The sequence below is a fragment of the Malaclemys terrapin genome, chromosome 23, assembly GCF_027887155.1.
Source record: "Malaclemys terrapin pileata isolate rMalTer1 chromosome 23, rMalTer1.hap1, whole genome shotgun sequence".
NCBI classification, from domain to species: Eukaryota; Metazoa; Chordata; order Testudines; family Emydidae; genus Malaclemys; species Malaclemys terrapin.
In genome coordinates this window covers 16,792,362-16,810,448 of record NC_071527.1, presented here as the reverse complement: position 1 = coordinate 16,810,448, position 18,087 = coordinate 16,792,362, and the positions used below count along the sequence as shown (strand labels likewise).

At 54.2% G+C, this 18,087-nt stretch overlaps 1 protein-coding gene across 1 annotated transcript; it reads left to right on the top strand.

The window, feature by feature from the left end:
• Positions 1 to 8,850: 8,850 nt before the first annotated feature.
• CALR (calreticulin) lies at positions 8,851 to 17,283 on the top strand. Its single transcript, XM_054012524.1, has 9 exons — positions 8,851 to 9,016; positions 11,871 to 11,972; positions 12,535 to 12,738; positions 13,068 to 13,162; positions 13,263 to 13,472; positions 13,702 to 13,815; positions 14,455 to 14,598; positions 15,041 to 15,133; positions 15,952 to 17,283. The coding sequence occupies exons 1-9, from the start codon at positions 8,929 to 8,931 to the stop codon at positions 16,150 to 16,152; spliced, it is 1,251 nt and encodes a 416-aa protein (XP_053868499.1). The 5' UTR covers positions 8,851 to 8,928; the 3' UTR covers positions 16,153 to 17,283.
• The last annotated feature ends 804 nt before the right edge of the window (positions 17,284 to 18,087 follow it).

The following is an 18,087-nucleotide window of genomic DNA, read 5'->3' as shown; positions in this document are numbered from 1 at the left end:
CCCAAAGGAAAGGTGGGAACCCCATCACTCAGAGGACACTTAAAGCGAGGAACAGGCAAGAACAGACGGCAAGGGGACAGGAATCTGGGTGCAGGATCTAATGACCCTTTCCATCCCTCGTGAGTGGAGCAGCTGACCCCAGCAGAGGACTCTGGATCTCAAGAGCTCATCGCACGGGCTCCAAACTCATTTGAGATGCCGGCTGCTTATTCTGCCTCCTCCCTAAACGTGCCCCCCTGGGTTTGTGAGTTGGGTGTGAGATGCTCAGGGCTCCCCTTGCCTGATCCCTAATCACTCAGCGGAGACACCCCCCCAGGTGGGCCTGGGAAGTCAACTGCACTTGACAGTTGGTCTGGGATGTTTTGTTCTCCAGGGTCCTGGGGGCAGGAGGGGGGTCGCTGTGGAGGAGCGAGTGGGCAGTTCCCATGGCTCAGTTCTGCCCCTTCCAGCTGATAAAAGGTTTCAAGGACAATTTCAGGAGCAGCCTCTCCCCCCACCCCGGAAGCTCTGAATGAATGGAAGAGACTGTAAAGGGCCCCTGGGCATATTTGAGAAATGAGGCCCTGCCCCCTGGTGGTCAGCACTGGTGCTGCGGTGTTGTCCCAAGGGTCAGGGCGTTAATTGGCACCCTGGTAATTAGGTCCCACCTGCCAAGGAGTCCCCATCCCACACACTTGCAGTTTCATTTGGCTCCAGGAGTTTCCCTCTGGTATTTCCAGATTCTCTGGTAACTAAATTTAAAACAGGGGAGTGCGAGCTCTCTTCTGGGAGAGAGGCTACAGATTAGAGCAGGGTTCCTGGGTTCTATCCCTGGCACTGGGGCCTAATGTATTAGAGAAGGGTGGAGCAGGGAGCCAGGACTCCTGGGTTCAGTCCATGGCTCTGGGAAGGGAACGGTGTATAGAGGGTTAGAGCAGGGGTACTGGGACCTAGGACTCCTGGATTCTATTGACAGGTTTGGGAGGGGAGTGGGGTCTAGTGATAGGAACAGGGAGTCAGGACTCCTGGGTTCTACCCTGGCTGTGGGAGGGGAGTAGGGTCTAGTGGTTAGAGCAGGGGTGCTGGGCACCAGGAGTGATTGGAACAGGGAGTCAGGACTCCTGGGTTCTGTTCCAAACTCTGTGAGAGGAAGGGTGGTGCAATGGTTAGGTGCTAGTGTGGGATTTGGGAGGCCTGGGTTCAAATCTCTGCTCTCTCCCAGGCTTGGGTGGGCACGTCTCTCTGGCTCACATCCCCAAAGGTGGCTAGGCTCTTAACGTCCACTGAAATCCGTCTCATGATCCACTGCCCTTCCCCTCCACTCATTCCATTGAGTTTGGTGGAAGTTAGGAGTCTAAATGCCTTAGGATTAATGGGGGATAATGGGCTAATTACAGCCTGGGAGGTGCTTTTGTTTGGGTTGCCATCAGGGCGTGGCGCTGGGGCAGGTGGTCTGGATTCACGGTAACTTCCTTGGTGCAGCCCTAGTGAGAGGGCTGGACAGTAACACCGGGACAGAGGCTTTGAGCCTTAGGTGGCAAAGCAGGACCAGCTACTAGTGGGTGTTCTGTTCTCCTGGAGCTACAGACAATGGACAGGTCAGTGGGTGAACGTAGTCCTCTCCCAGGGCTGGGACTAGAGCCAGGAGTCCTCCGTTCCAGACTCCTCTTATCCCCATGGCTCCTTTCAGAGCTGGGAGTAGAACCTGACTCCTAGTCCCCTCCTAGAGCTGGGAATTGAACCCAGGAGTCCTGATTCCTAGCTTCTCCCCTCACCCCCACAGCTGGGAATAAAACCGTGTCCCGACTCCCATTTCCCTTCCCCTGCTAGCCCCCACTCCTTCCCAAGGACTAGAGACCCGGAGTTCATCAGGTGAGCGTCTGCTCAGACCACTAGCCACCCCGCTCCCTGGATACTGTCCCCCTCCCCTATCATTCCTGTCCTGAGTTTAAACCAAGTATAGGCTGAGTTGGCGTCTCAATGGGAACACCTTACTCTGCCTGTAGAACAGGCTGTTCAGGGCATGTGATCCTGTCCCCTTCTCTCTTTCCGCCTTCACCAGGATATTGGCTTGCACAGTCTGACGCTCACATGTGCCACATTCCTGGCGGCTCGGAGGAGGAGGAAGAAGAGGAAGGTTTGAGGAGCAGCTTTTCACGGGTTGTAACTCTTGCACAGTAAGAGCGATAAACAAAAGGCACACCCTCTTTAAAATCCAGCCTCCGCATCTGCTGTCCCAGGACGTAAAACTGGCCCGTCTGGCTACTGGTAGCGGGGTCCAGTAGTTAGAGCAGGGTTGGGGGGGATTGGGAAGCAGGATTCCTGGGTTCTAGTCTCAGCTCGGGGAGGGGGGAGGGGTCCCATAAGGCACCTGTTTGCTGATATAAGTGCATTCACACCAGGGGTTGCACAGGTAGAACTGTCTCTGTACAAAGTCACAGTTCTAGCAATAATTATACTGCACAAAACCGCTGCGCAGAGCACAGCCCGAGGTGCCTTGGTCAGACTTGTTAAGTCACAATTGGGGAGACCGTGGCTGGAAGTCTGGGGCCAGGACCAGAGCTCACCTTTTAAAAAGGATGTTGAAAAATCAGAGAGTCACAAACAGGACACACACACACACACCCCCCCCGGCTGGAGGAAACCCCTGACTGTGAGGCTGAAAGAGCTGGAGCTGTTGAACTAAGCAAAACGCTAGCGAGGTGATGAGGTGGCTGTTTCAGCGCCATCACGGGGAGAAAATCCTGGCTCTTTATTCCCGCAGAGACAGGCAGAGCAAACAACAATGACTGGAAGCTGAACCATGAGGCACCGATGTTTAAATCCAGCTGCTTGCCCATGGGACAAATGGCCAGGGGTAGGGACGGAATCAGCAGAACTCGATGGCTCTCCGGCCACACAGGCGGCCTGTTCTGGAAGCGGCTTTAGGCAAACACGAGTCCCTGGGCTCAGCGCAGGATAACTGGGTGAAGCGTAATGGCCTGCGCTGTTGGGTCAGACTCCAAGTGGTCCCGTCTGCCCTTAATCTCTATGGATAAAGTTATGGTCGGTGCATGGGCAGAGTTAAGGTTGTTTGGGTGCCTTAACTGTGGGTTTCCAGCCTTAACACGCTTGGATGTCACTGTGAAAGTCCTGGTGTACAATATCCTTGTCCTGTTTTTACCCTTCGGTTACTGATCTGGACTCTCAATCTTAATCCCATACTTAATGTAGGTTTCTTTGCCTTGGTACATGTGTGTAGGGACCATGTCACATGCCAGAGCCCCCTCTGGGGTGGAACACCTCCGCTGGTCAGCGTCCTGCAACGGTCCTCCTCCGAAGAATCCCCCAAGCACTCCAGAACCAGAGTGATGGGAACGGTGTAAACAGCGAGTGGGTGAAAAGGAGATCACCGCCACTGGGAGAGCTGGTAGGGAAGCGTGGGGGGCGAACTCCCTGTGGTGGGGTGACACCTCCTGGGGGTGCCGAGGGTTGCAAGGCCCCTCGCTACCACTTGCCATTAACATGAGGAAGCCGGGTCTGGGCCTGTCAGGGCTCAGCCCTCCGACTCCACCAGCTATAGGTGGGTCTGAGAGCCCCTCTTGATCGCTGCCCCGCCGCAGGTGAGCGAAAGGCACGTGCCAGCCCTGAGCCCGCAGCCTAGCTCCTAGGTGAAAGATTAAACCTCATCCCCTCTCCTCTTCTGTTATGCGGCTATGGAATAAGATCCCTTCCCCCAAGAGCCCCCCCTCCCCTGCCCTTCAGAGACTCATCTTGGGCTTCTTCTGTCTTTGCAAATCCTCCAGCCCGCCCCTGGCCCAGACAGCAAAGATAGCTTGTGTCTCGGGTGTCCATTGCTTTATATGCTGACTGAGTTAGCCCTGGGACATGCAATATACACGTACCCAGACAGAAAGGGAGACGTGTCTGTTCCCTCCTGCCTGGGGACCTGCTTTACCATCGCCAATGACCTAGTGCAAAGCCTGGCTCTGCCCCGGGCAGGACGCTGGCATTGCCACCTCCACTCCTGTGAAAAGGGTTGGGGGTCTTTAACAGCCACAAACTGGCAAGACCTGAGATTTGGCCCGGCGATTGCCCACCCAGCCGCGCTCCCGGCCTCTGAAGTGAGATCAGCGGCGCTGCGTCTGCAGGGGCAGTCCCGTGGGGAAGTTACGGTCCCACCAGCTCAGAACACGACAACTGCTGCTTATCTCGGATTCTCTCCTGCGAGGCGCTGTGGGTACGGGGAGAGACCAGGCACGGGGATTTGTAATAATGAGAAACTCAATGAGTTCAACCACCTGGCTGGCCCAGCCTTCCAGGTGCTCCAACTACTTCCCTCTTTCTTATCTCTCTGGCACACCCTGACTCTTCCCTCTGCCATCTTTCTTTGGCCTCGGTGCCAGCTAAGCCGTTTGGATTGCAAAACAATATCCGTTTGTGTGGCAGCCCCAACTCACGGGCCCAGGAGCTTGTGTAACTGACATCTTATGGCACAACAGACCCCAAGGGTGGGTGAGATTGGACAGCCTGTCTGTTATGTAAATGATGCCAGCCAGAGGATGGTAAGAGGGCAAGGACATCTGTGTTCATAGGTGGCCAGGGTGATTGGGCACCAGAGAAAATCCACAGATAGATGAGTGTGCATGGGGGTGCATGGAGGGGGTACATATGGGGATGGATGGAGGGATGCATATGTATAGGATGGGGGGAGGGTGTGGATGGATGGATGGATAATGGGGCGTGTAGGGGGATAGAGGGGTGTGTGAGGTTGGGAGGATGAATATGGGGATGGATGGGTACTGGGGTGTGTGAAGGGATGGATGGAGGGTGGGTTTGTGGATGGATGGATAATGGGGCGTGTAGGGGGATAGAAGGGGGTGTGAGGATGGAAGGGTGTATATGGGGATGGATGGGTAATGGGTGTTTGAAAGGATGGATGGATAGAGCATGTATGTGGGGATAGAGAGGGTTTTAATAGAGTAACTACCTCAGAATTACCTAATTGTGGAGTGATGAACTGGCCTGGGGCACAGGCCCCTCCTCACTGGCAGTCTGGGCACAGGTTGGCCAGCTAGGTGCCTCGGTATTTGCTGGGTATGGATAACATCCCAGAACACTTTCTGTTTGGGTTGTGTTTTTTTTCTCAGACATTTTGAACAGTGTTGTTCTGAGCTGTTAAACAGATAGACAGCCCCACCCACGAGGTGGCTGCATCTTTGTGCTGGCTGAGGGATCCCTGTATAAACAGCCCCTGCGCGTCCCGTCCCCCCTCCCGCCTCCGTCCAGAGACAGCTGCATTTCAGCATTGGGTGAGGGATCCCTGTATAAACAGCTGCTGTGCCCCACCCCAGAAGATGCTGCATATTAGTGGTGGATGAGGGAGCCTGGAATAAAGAGTTACCCACTACTAGGGTGGCTGCATTTCAGTGATCTCTGTCCACACAGCTTGCAAAGCCTTTGCGATTCTGTAGGATGAAAGAGACTGTAGAAATGGGGAGGCATTGTTATTAGAACTACGAGCTCCAACGTTAGTATTTTTAGCTCAATGACCAGTGCGCAGTGCTTCCAAGGCCAGACAGGATCACTGTGATCACCTAGACAGAGACAGGCCAGGGATCTTCCCCTAAATAGTTCCTAGGGCAAAGCTTTTAGAAAAAAGATCCAATCTTGATTTAAAAATGGCCAGTGATGGAAAATCCACCGCAACCCTTGGTCAGTCCTTCCAATGGTTAATTACCCTCAATGGTAAAAATATATGCCTCATGTCTAATCTGAATTTGTCTAGCTTCAGCTCCCAGCCATTGGATTGTGTTAGATCTTTCTCTGCTAGACTAAAGAGCCCATTATTAAATATTTGTTTCCCATGTAGGTACTTATAGACTGTGATCAAGTCACCTCTTAACCTCTGTGTTAGGCTAAATAGATTCAGCTCCTTGAGTCTCTCACTATAAGGCAGGTTTTTTAATCCTTTAATCATTCTTGTGGCTCTTTTCTGATCCCTCTCCAATTTATCAACATCCTTCTTGAATAGGGGACACCAGAACTGGACATAGGCTTCCAGCAGCGGTTTCACTAGTGACAAATACAGAAACTAATCTCTCTATTCCTGCTCTAGAGATGCGCCCAATTTACCAACTGACTGAGATCACTCTGTATTACCGACCTGTCCTCTTCATTATTTACCACTCACACTTTTTGTGTCATCTGTAAACTTTATCAGTGGTGATTTTATGTTTTCTTCAAGGTCATTGATAAAAATGTTTAATGGCATAGGACCAAGAACAGATCTGTGTGGGACTCCACTATAAACATACTTACTTGTTGATGATTCTCCATTTACAGTTAAGTTTTGAGCCAGCTTTTTATCTATTTAATATGTCCTGTTAATTTTGTATCATTCTTGGTTTTTAATCACAACGTTGTGCAGTACCAAGTCCAGGGCCTTTCAGAAGTCTAATATATTGTATCAACATTATTACCTTTATCAACCAAACTTGTAATAAAAAAAGAATCATTTAGTTTGACAGGGTCTATTTTCCATTAACTCATGTTGATTGGCATTAAGTATATTACCCTCCTTTAATTCTTTACTAAGCAAGTCCCATATCAGCCGCTCCATTATCTTGCCTGGGATTGATGTCAGACTGACAAGAATATAATTACCCAGGCCATCCCGTTGACCCTTTTAAAATGTGGGCACAACATTAGCTTTTTTCCCAGTCTTCTGGAACTTCCCCGGTGTTCCAAGATGTAATGAAAATCAATATCAATGGTCCATGAGCTCTTCAGCCAGCTCTTTTAAAACTCTTTGATGCAAGTTATCTGGACCTGCTGATTTAAAAATGTCTGATGTTAGTAGCTGCTGTTTAACATCCTCAAGAGATACTAGTGGACTGGAAAGAGTGTTATCATCATCATCATATATTGACTACATCATCTGTTTTTTCCCCTATTACAGAACAGAAATATTTATTGAACACTTCTGCCTTTTCTTAATTATTATTGACAGGTCTACCATTTCCATCTAGTAGTCGACCATTACCATTGATGGGATTCTTTTTGTTCCTAACATACTTAATAAAACTCCTTCTTATTGTCCTTAATTCTGCTGGCCATAGATTTCTCCTTGTGCCCCTTGGCTTTCCTTATCAGTTCTTGACAATCCCTAGCTTCTGATTTACATTACTATCGATTTCCCCTTTCTTCTATTTGTTATATAAGTGTTTTAGCTGCCTTAATTTCCCCTCTAACCTAGTTCATTTTTTTTTAACCGATACGGCCTTTTTCCTCAATTTTGGGGCATCTTGTTAAATGATGTTAAACAATTTCCAAGTATCACTCGAAATTTTCTGATTAAATTCTTTTTCTCAACTGATTTCGCTCATGATTTTTCAGCTTTGTGAAACTGACGTGTGTGTGTGTGTGTGTGTGTGTGTGTGTGTGTGTGTGTGTGTGTGTGTCAACTGGTTTGGATTTTATTCTGCTTGCACATTATAAATGTGATCAAGCCCTGATGACTTATGCCTAAGCTGCTATTAATTTTTAGTTCTGTGATCAGTTTCTCTTTGTCAGGATTAGGTCTAATATAGAATTCCCCTGGGTTGGTTGGAACACTTTCGAAGTTGGGAAATTGTCACCTGTAATATTTAGAAAGTCCAAGGGTGTTTTTGCACTGGCAGTGTGAGATCTCCACTATAAGACCGTTGCCCCTTCTGAGAATCTATAAGCACTTTACAAACATTAGCAAATTCAGTGAGAGGTACAGCTATCCCGTGAGCCACCCTCCACTGCAATGCAGCCACTGCTGGAGGAGAGCATGACAGCTAAGAGCGCACAGCACTTGGAGGTGAAGAAAAAAATTAACACTAGATGAAACTGCTGGAGGCGTTTAGGGAGTCGGAATTAAAAGATCAGAGATGCAGTTTGCGCAGGACAGCAAGAACCCTGATTTCTGAGTTGGTACCAGAGTAGCAATCGCAATGCCTGGTGTTTCCATGGCTCCCTGCCTAGTCCCTGTGTGAGCACATTATGCTTTAACAATTGGTTTATTGTTAGCGCTGGGAGGCAGCGGCACAACACCAAAGGAACAGCAGCGGGTTCCAATTTGCAGAGGATAAAGACTAATCCTCACAAACCCCTGCCTTTCAGCCGAGGACTCAGAGCGTTCCATAATGGTAGGCTGGTATCTTCACAGAGAGGGAAGTGGGGCCTAAGGGAGGTGACCAAAGCCTCAGGAAAAGTCAGTAGCAGAGCTGAGTAAAGAACCCAGGAGTCCTGGCTCCCAGCCCCCCTGTGCTGCCCACTGGACCCCGGGCCGTGCCCAAAGCGAGGCACAGAGCCAGGATCCCAGCCTGGGGCCCCATCCTGCTACAGTCAGCATCTGCTTGCATCATCGCGTAACATTATGTCACGGCGCCCTATTGTGTCACAACGCGTGGCATCGCCGTGGCGATGTCACCAGGTCCCCTCCTTCCCCCACTTGGGTTATTTTATCACCTCCCCCCCCCTGGTGGTGGTTATGGGGTGGGATTGCCCCCCGCCCTGAGCCAGGGGGGTGGAGAGGAGGGGAAACGAGCCTCAGCACAATAACTATGAGCTGGCCCTTTAAGAGAGGCCGAAAGCTCACGTGACCTGCCAGGCGGCGGTGACACAGCCAGCGAGGGGAGGGGGGCGTCTCCCCCCGAACGCGTGGTCGCTCCTGATTGGCCGAGCTCTGCAACCAATCGGAAGCGGCCATCTGGGACGCCAACGTTCGGGGGCGCAGCCTCACTCGTCGGGCAAGCTGCCGGCCAATGGGGCCGCGCGTCGCTAGGGCTCGGGCCAATGGGGCGGCGGCGGGGGCGGGCGCCGGGCCGGGCCGGGTATAAGTGCGGCCGCCGTCGGCTCCGCGCCCGCAGTCAGTGTCTGGGGCGCCGCTGGGTCAGGTCAGGCCGGCACCTCCCGGGGACTAGCGCGAGACCAACCGCCATGAGCCCGATCCTGGCGCTGTGCGGCCTGCTGGGCCTGGTGGCGGCGGGGCCCGCCCAGTACTTCAGGGAGGAGTTCGGGGACGGAGGTGAGGGGGGCGGGGCGGTGCTGGGGGTCCCCTGGGGGCAGGTCTCCATGGGGTCAGGCTCCCCCTGCAGGAGATGGGGGGGGGGGTCCCATGGGGTCAGGCTCCCCCTGCAGGAGATGGGGGGGGGTCCCATGGGGTCAGGCTCCCCCTGCAGGAGATGGGGGGTGGGAATGAAGGGGAGGTGATGGGGGTCCCATGGGGTCAGGCTCCCCCTGCAGGAGATGGGGGGTGGGAATGAAGGGCAGGTGCTGGGGGTCCCATGGGGTCAGGCTCCCCCTGCAGGAGATGGGGGGGGGGTCCCATGGGGTCAGGCTCCCCCTGCAGGAGATGGGGGGGTGGGAATGAAGGGGAGGTGATGGGGTCCCATGGGGTCAGGCTAGCCCTGCAGGAGATGGGGGGGTGGGAATGAAGGGGAGGTGATGGGGTTCCCATGGGGTCAGGCTCCCCCTGCAGGAGATGGGGGGTGGGAATGAAGGGGAGGTGATGGGGTCCCATGGGGTCAGGCTAGCCCTGCAGGAGATGGGGGGTGGGAATGAAGGGGAGGTGATGGGGTTCCCATGGGGTCAGGCTCCCCCTGCAGGAGATGGGGGGGAGGTGATGGGGTCCCATGGGGTCAGGCTAGCCCTGCAGGAGATGGGGGGTGGGAATGAAGGGCAGGTGATGGGGGGGGTCTCCATGGGGTCAGGCTAGCCCTGCAGGAGATGGGGGGGTGGGAATGAAGGGGAGGTAATGGGGGGGGTCTCCATGGGGTCAGGCTAGCCCTGCAGGTGGAAGGGTTAGTCAGGGTTGACTAGTCTCTGGGCTGGGGGGGTGGGTACAGTGAAGGGCAGGCTCTGAAGAACAGCTGTGATGGGGGGTTCCCCAGAGTGAGTGTGGCTCTGAGAGGGGAGGGGTCAGTGTAGATCTGCTTGGGGGGTGGGGGGGCATTGGAGTGAAGGACATAAGGCTTTTCTGTAGTGCTCACTGTGCTGTCAGGCTCATGGGTGGGGCTGGGGGTTGGCAGGGAGGATTAAATAGGGTTCAGATCTCAGGGGTTACAGAGTTGGGGTGTGAACATAGGGGGTGGTATCTAGGGAAGATTAATGGTGCAGTGGTAATCATAATAGCATCAATTGAGGCCATATAGAGGTGGGCTCATTCCCACCCCCCATATGGAATGAGCCCACCTCTCTCTGTGAGGAGGCAGGCCACACTCACAGTGGGGCAGAGAATCCTGTTGGGAGGCAGGAATTCTATTTCACCCACAAAACATTTAAATCTTACACCCTAAAATCCTGCTTTGGCTGGTCAGGGCTCTGCAGGATTTGGGATTGTGGGTTGCGAGTACTGAGCTAACCTTCATCTGTCTCATTACAGAGAGTTTCATTTGCCATGGGCTCAAGAAAGCATTAGGATGTCAGTTTAAAGCCTTTTCAAAAGAGGCTTTGAAAATATTTGGGGGGGGGTGAGGGAAATCTGCCTCCCCCTCCCCAAATCAGTACATAGCAGTTCAGATTTAAAAACTCACCTGGTAGCAGTTTAGTAGCTGAAACTGTAAGAGCCTCTGAATATACAGCCTGTTACAACACAGCCTGAAACCAGAGGCCTGGTATCTTACCATGCTGCTTGAATAAACTCAACCTGGAGAGGGCATATTTGCCTCCTATAGGCAGCAGCTGGTCTTCTGAATTTAAGGGCTTATAGAGGGGAGTTTCCTTCTCTAGAAAGGAGGCAGGGCCTTGGGGTGTGTGTGTGTGTGTGTGTGGCTGGAGGCCTTTTTAGTTTCATAATTGCCTCCCTGTGTAGTCTAGACTGAACGGGCAGTGGGGAATCGATAATTAATTATTGGGCCCTGTGGGATGAGTGTCTGTTCTATAAGGACTAGGGGTCAAACATTTTGGGGCGTATCTAAGCACATGCCGACTGTACAGCCCTACAGGGGTTGGGCACCATGTGCAGGTCTGAAAGCAAAAATCTGCCCTAGCGGATGGCTGGGTAGATCTCCGAGCAGAGCGCTTCCTGGCCTCAGCTCCGTCCCGCTGTGCCCGGGTGAGAAACGGTATAGATACAGTGTGCATCCGGGGCGTGCAGCTGTGACCGAGCCAATGAGTTCGGAAGCAGGTGTTGTAACTTGTCTGGGAAGCTGGTGACTCCTGCCTGAAGAGCTTAGGTGAACCTACGGCTCTAAAGGCTGTGATTGGCCCCTTGAGACAAGGCCTCTGCTTCTGGTCCATGATGCAGCTAAGGGATGAGAAGTGGCTGGCCAGCCACTCTAGATGGATGTCGGGGCATGCTGATCAAAGCACTAACAAGCATTATAAGCTGCCAATGTAGGATTAACTGTTAAACAGCTGCCATATTCCACCCCAGAGGAGGCTGCATTTCAGCAGCAGGTGACAGTCCTTGTGTGTTGCCTGTCCTCTTCATGAAGCGCTGGGGCTCATGGGGGAAGAGAAATGCAAGATCCTGTTCCACACTTAATCCTCTGCCACACACTTACATGGTCAACTTTCACTCTGCCTGCTGGATGAAGCAGGCCCATCATTGCATATGGGGTGGGGGAGTGTGGTCTAGTGGCTGGCTGGAACAGAGGCACTGGGAGTCAGAACTCTTGGGGGGGGGGGGGGGGGGCAAGCCGCTTCCTTTCCACCTGCTGAAAATGAGGCCCTTGCCCCTGGCTCCACAGGTGACTGGAACACTAGCCAGTGATGGGCTTCGAGAGCTCTTCTCTGGCCTGTGATGTCCTAGCGAGGTGGGGCCTTCCTCACTCAGTGACCAAGGGTGGGCTGGGTCTGTAGCCCACGTGCCCTCTCCTGAGTGTGTGGTGATAGCGGAGCGGCTGTTAAAACTTCATGCCTGTGTCTTTTCCCCACAGATGCCTGGACAAGCCGCTGGGTGGAGTCGAAGCACAAGTCGGACTATGGGAAGTTCAAACTGACGGCGGGCAAGTTCTACGGGGATGCGGAGAAGGATAAAGGTGGGAAATCGTGTTCCTGCTGCATTGTGTTGTGTCCCCCAGGATGCACTAGGGAGATCGGGGCCTTTGCTCTTTGCCAGAGGAGCCAGTGGGCAAGATGGTTGAATTACTACTTGCCTATAAATCACCCAGCACTTCTATAAATACCCTAGTGTCAGCTCAGCCCAGTAATTCCTTCCCATCCCATTCTGGCTGTAATGGGTTAGTCGCCTGGATTGTGTGCGCTTTGGGACAGGGCTGCCTCTTAACTGTCTGACAGGTCCATGACACTACCAGGGTCCAGATTACAGCGCACGGCTGGTGAAGCTGGCAAAACCCCCATAATGCACCTGTGTACATGGCTGGGGGGATAATCCCTTGCTGGTTGCCACCTCGTGCCCTGAAGCATTAGCTGTAAGATGACCAGCATGGTGCCTGCCTACAATCTCCCCTGCTGGGGAGCTGAGAGCAAACAGGCCTGTTGCCCGGATGTGCTGAGCTGTGAGGCTAGCTACTGAGGGATCACGCTCCCCCTTCCTGCTGGCTCTTGACTGTGTGTTTTTTTTTCCCCTCCCCTTGCCAGGCCTCCAGACGAGCCAGGACGCCCGTTTCTACGCCCTGTCTGCCCGCTTTGACTCCTTCAGCAACAAGGACAAGACCTTGGTGGTGCAGTTCACGGTGAAACACGAGCAGAACATCGACTGCGGTGGTGGTTACATCAAGCTCTTCCCCTCGGGCCTGAGCCAGGAGGACATGCACGGGGACTCGGAGTACAACATCATGTTTGGTGAGTGCCTGCGGGGTGGGCTCTGCTAGCCATGGGCCCAGACTGTGGTAGGGTCTCATGTGCAGCAGGGTGGGGCTTGCACAGTGTCTGGAGGGAAGCAGCAGGGGGAAGAGTCCAGTCTAAGCCCCATTCAGCCCATGTTCTCTCAGCTGAGCCTGTCAACAAGGCCAGTGTACGCCCCAGTGTGGGGATGTGCTTGTGGTGAGCTAGTTGCTGGTCCTCCTGGGGGCTGAATTTGCCAGCTCTCCACGCTGGAACAAGGTGACTTTCAGCCCCTCCTGATGCAGGCTGGGTTTGCTCCTCTGAACTGTAGCTTGTTTCCAATCCAGGCCCTGACATCTGTGGCCCAGGGACCAAAAAAGTGCACGTGATCTTCAACTACAAAGGGAAGAACGTCCTGATCAACAAAGACATCCGCTGCAAGGTGAGTCTCCTGGCTGCCCCGTGACATGGGCCTGGAGTGAGATCTCTTTGGCCCTGAGATCAGAGCCTTCATCTAATCCCCGGCTCCTTCCCTTGTCCAGGACGACGAGTTCACCCACCTTTACACCCTCATTGTGCGGCCTGACAACACCTACGAGGTGAAGATCGACAACAACAAGGTGGAGTCGGGCAGCCTGGAGGAAGACTGGGACTTCCTGCCTCCCAAGAAGATCAAGGACCCTGAGGCCAAGAAACCAGAGGACTGGGACGATAGGGCCAAGATAGACGACCCCGAGGACACTAAGCCAGAGGTGAGTTGGGGGCTGCAGAATTCAGGATGGGCAGAGACTGGCACCATAATGCTAATCATTTCCCCCCGCCCCTGTGGCCAGGTGGTGGGGGATAGCAGCTGCAGCTCTCGCTGTATGTGTGGCTGGCTGGTGTGGACGGGGTAATGGAGGGCAGGATATCCATCAGAGCGAGGAGTTGGTGGAGAATCAATTCCTGACATCTGCCTGGTTCTCTTCCTCTGCCCCTCAGGATTGGGATAAGCCGGAGCACATTCCCGACCCTGATGCCAAGAAGCCAGAAGACTGGGATGAGGAGATGGATGGGGAGTGGGAGCCTCCGGTGATCCAGAACCCAGAGTACAAGGTAAGGCTGGCCCATGGGCTGGGTCTGCAGCGGGGGTCTAGAGTGCCTGATTGTAAACTTGCATGAACGTCGTGGCCTTCTGTTGGTTGAGGAGCTGCAGCCCTGCTGCAGTCAGTGCTGAGTATCTGTGTACCCAGGGGATGAGGCCTGACACTCACCAGTTACTGCCTTGGAGTGACAAATGCACCCGTTAAGGTTTCCTGCCCTAGAGAAAGGCATGAACCCCCATAACACCTCTGTGCAGTGCCAAGGAGCATTCCCTTCTTGGTGCCACCTCCAGCCCTCTGCAAGGGGATGGGCTTATGCCCTGGAGGGGGGAGATCAAGACTCTGGTAACTCCAAACTATTGTGGCAACACTGCACCAGTCTAATCCTCTTCACGCTGAGCTAGTCCTGGGTAAGGAGGGACTCTGGGACCTTGTGTTCCAACTCCCCTTAATAAAGTCTGGGCCTGTGATCCTCAGGGTGCCATGTGCACCGAGAGAGGCAGCCTGTCCCACTCCTACAGCTGCAATAGCTTCTGGCAGAGCTGGTGTCCCCAGGCCAGGCCCATTCCCTGATCTTTCTCTCCCTGTAAGACCAGCTGCAATCCCTCTCCCCACTCGCTGGTTTCTCACCTGCTGTTCTCCTGCTCCCCAGGGGGAGTGGAAACCCCGCCAGATCGACAACCCTGACTACAAAGGGAAGTGGGTGCACCCTGAGATCGACAACCCGGACTACACCCCCGACTCCAGCCTGTACTCCTATGACAGCTTCGGCGTCATCGGCTTGGATCTGTGGCAGGTGCGCTCCTCCTGAGGGCTGGCTGGGAGCAGGACTCACCAAGCTCTCTATTACATAGACCATGCCACCTTGCGCTGGGGTGGGAACTCGCCTTTAACTGGGGTCTGCTTCAGACCGAGCCCCCGGAGCCCCAGCTGCATTAAAGTGCTGGGGTATCCAGTCTGAGACAGGGGGGCTTGTGCCTGGCTGTGCTGCTGGCAGTGCTGCCCCCTGTTGGCAGATACCGTAACTCTCCCTCAGGGACTCCTGGCTCCTGTATGTCTGAATGGGCTTCCCAAGCCAAAACAGATGCTTATCTCTTGCCCAATCGGCTGAGCAGCATTAAGTTCTCTTAACCCTTGTCTTGCTGGCCGACAGCCCCCTCCCTTTCGCTTGGGGGGACATGGGCGAAGGGCGACCGGCTGCTCCCTGCTGCGCACTCACTGGCTCGCTGTCCTTCCAGGTGAAATCTGGCACCATCTTCGACAACTTCCTGATCACGGACGACGAGAAGTTCGCAGAGGAGTTTGGCAATGAGACCTGGGGAGCCACCAAGGTAATGACTGCCCCGGGGAGCGCTCCTGCGCCTCCAGAAGAGATTTCCCCTGCCAGGACAAGTCCTCCTCCCCTTGGGTCAGCATGGGGGGCACCACCGCTCTGAGCCAGAGCCCATGCCTGAGTCCCCCCCTGAGCCGGAGGAAGGACCCGCAGCTGTTCAAGGGGCTCCACTGGGAATCCTAGTGCAGGGAAAGGCAAGCTGAGGCCAGGGGCTTTGCTGCATCTCTTGGGCTGGGAGGGTGATGGGGCTGTTCCCTTCTAATGGGGCAGAGAAACACCTCAAACAATCTGCTGTGGAGGGGGAGAGGCCGGACAGTCCAACAAATGTTCTGAAACCTAAACCCTCTAATCTAATGGCCGCCCATCCCCTCTGAGTGGAAAGGGGCTGTCAGGATGGGTCTATGGCTGAAGCAGGACTCCTGGCCTCTTCCACTGAAGTGCTGGGCACATCCCAACCGCTCCTGGCCTGAGTTTCCCTATCTGAGTGAGGCAAATCATCTTGCCAAGGCATGAAGGTTTAAGGTGCTCTGAAGCTGTTCAGAGCATTGAGTAGAGTCCAGCCTCCTGGCCTAATCCATTCCTTGCAGCCTCTCTCCTTCCTCCAGGTACTTATCTGAGCTCCTGGCCCAACCTAGCCCAATGGCAGTATCCTCCCCCCTCGTGCTGATGGGGAAACTGAGGCACGGGCTTGCCAAAGGTTACCCAGGGAGTCTGGTAGGGCAGGGAATTAGAACCTGGGGCCCAGGCTAGCGCCCAAACCGCTTGTGCCATCTTCCCACTCCCTTTCGGCTAACTCATGTCATCGTCAATCTCCAGGATGCTGAGAAGAAAATGAAGGAGCAGCAGGACGAGGAGCAGAGGAAGAAACAGGAGGAGGAGGACAAGAAGCGGAAAGAGGAGGAAGGGGATGAGGAGCCCGAAGGGGACGATAATGAGGAAGAGGAGGACGATGACGATGATGAGCCGGAGAAGGAGGAAGAGGAGGAAACGGAGGGACCGCTGAAGGACGAGCTGTAAAAGGCTGTTCCCACAGCACCGCTCCTCCACTGAGCCTCACCTTTGGCCCACACCATGGGGCTCGCTTGGTTAAACCCAAATAAGGAGAGGGGGAGGGGATACAGTAATGTCTCTATGAGACTTGAACTTTTTTTATTGGTGTTTTGTTTGTGGTTTGTTTTTTATTTCACATGCCCCCAATATCATCAAGGATCCAGTCATGTGAGTCCAGGTCTGGGCCCTGCAGTGTATGAATGTATGCTAAGGTTAACTGTAGAAACGTAACCCTTGGCTCAGACAGGAACAGCGGCAGCAACTACTCTTAATGGTGGCTGGCTTCTCCTGGCTCCTGTCCTCCAGATGCTCTGCAAAGGGATATGTAGGAAGCAGCAAACCACTTGCCCTCCTTCCCCAGTCGCCTGCCCTGCCCCATCCCTTCTCACACAAAGCAGATTCCAACCCCTGCTCCCATGTCAGTGACCTGAGTGGGTGGGATGGTAGGGTTGGCTTTTCCTCCATCCTAGCACAGCTTTGGTGAACCAAGGGGTTGGAATCTACTAGACTGCAGTATTATGCCTCATTTTCAGCAGTCTGTTCTCCCAGGGAACTGTCCAGCTGTGGGGGGAGCTCCTGCTTAAAATGAGTGGATGGATCCATGTCCCACTATGTTGCTGCTGCGTTGTTTGACAACTGAAGCGGCTGTCCAAACTAGATCCCCAGTTGAACAGCAAGTGCTTTTAACAGCTCAGACTAAGTGGGATGTGTAACTAAGCAATTTCCTCCCCTTTCTTTGGACTCTAAAGCAAACATCTATAGTTCCTTGATCTTCTGTAACATGCCTGACACCTCAGGAATCCCCTTGGAAACTGCTTAGAGCTACTGTGGAGGGGAAATGGGGCACGGGCTAGAATGACAAGAATGTTGTCCTGGTGAGGGAGGTCACAGAATGCGGGGGTGGGGGGAGCCTGGTGGATGGAATGGGGGTTGGTAGAGGGTAAGGGAGCAGGATATGGAGTCCAAGCTTCTAACTGCTCTGAACTGTATTGTGGGTGGGAGTGAAGGGCAGTGGTAGGGGTTCAGAGACTTCTCATGTTCACACTTGAATGTATGAATGATTGAAGAAAATTTCTATTAAATTAAATTTCATGTCTAGCCTCTGGCCTGGTTTCCATAGGGTCTCTTCTCTGTGTGGGATCTGAGTGGTGTGCAGTCACTTCTGCTGGGGGGAACCAGAGTAGGAGCTAAACCAATCACGTAATATACTCCAGCAAGGCTTTTTAGCTATCTAGCAGCGGTCTAGCAATTGTAAAAAGAGAGCAATGGTCTTGGGTGCAGGCCCCCCCAGAGATACACCATCCACATTTCAAGGGGGAAGACACAGCCGCACTCTGGGTTGGCCCATCTGCCCTCTAGGGCTGGAAGGACTAAAGTCAGTGGCGGTGTGACCGTGCCGTGTGCACCAGCTCACAAAACTGCTTTGCGGGCAGGAGCTTGATGGCTTTTGGGGGCCCAAGGGGCCCAGTCGGGTGGGAGACGGGCACTAGGATGCCCCGGAGCCAAGTGCTGCCTAAGGAAGGAGCCAGCCCCTCCCCCCCCCCCCCCCCCCCCCCCCCCCAGTCCTGCTGTATACGTGGAGGATCAGTGCGGCTTAGCCCGCGGAGTCGCAGGGGTGGCTGGGGGGGCCACTGCTGCTGAGAAACTTCAAGAGTTGACAGGTAGGGCCCAGGCAGGGTGACCAGCCAGCGGGTGTGTGTGGGGGGGTGGGTGTGGGGGGGGGGGGGATAGGAGCCTAGATAAGAAAAAGCCCCCACCCTGGGGCCTGGCCCTAGGGCAGCCGGTCCCCCCTCGTCCCCCGCTGGCCTAGCCCCGGCGCTGCATGGGGCGGGGCGGGCGGGGGAGTCACGGGCGAGACTCCCGGGCCAAGCGCTCAGCCATGTTAGCCCGGCGGGGCGGCCA

Coding starts and splice junctions, on each gene's coding strand:
- CALR (XM_054012524.1), top strand. CDS start 8,929: ATGAGCCCGATCCTGGCGCTGTGCGGCCTGCTGGGCCTGGTGGCGGCG. Junction 13,473..13,701: donor CCGAGGACACTAAGCCAGAG/GTGAGTTGGGGG, acceptor TCTGCCCCTCAG/GATTGGGATAAGCCGGAGCA. Junction 15,134..15,951: donor AGACCTGGGGAGCCACCAAG/GTAATGACTGCC, acceptor GTCAATCTCCAG/GATGCTGAGAAGAAAATGAA.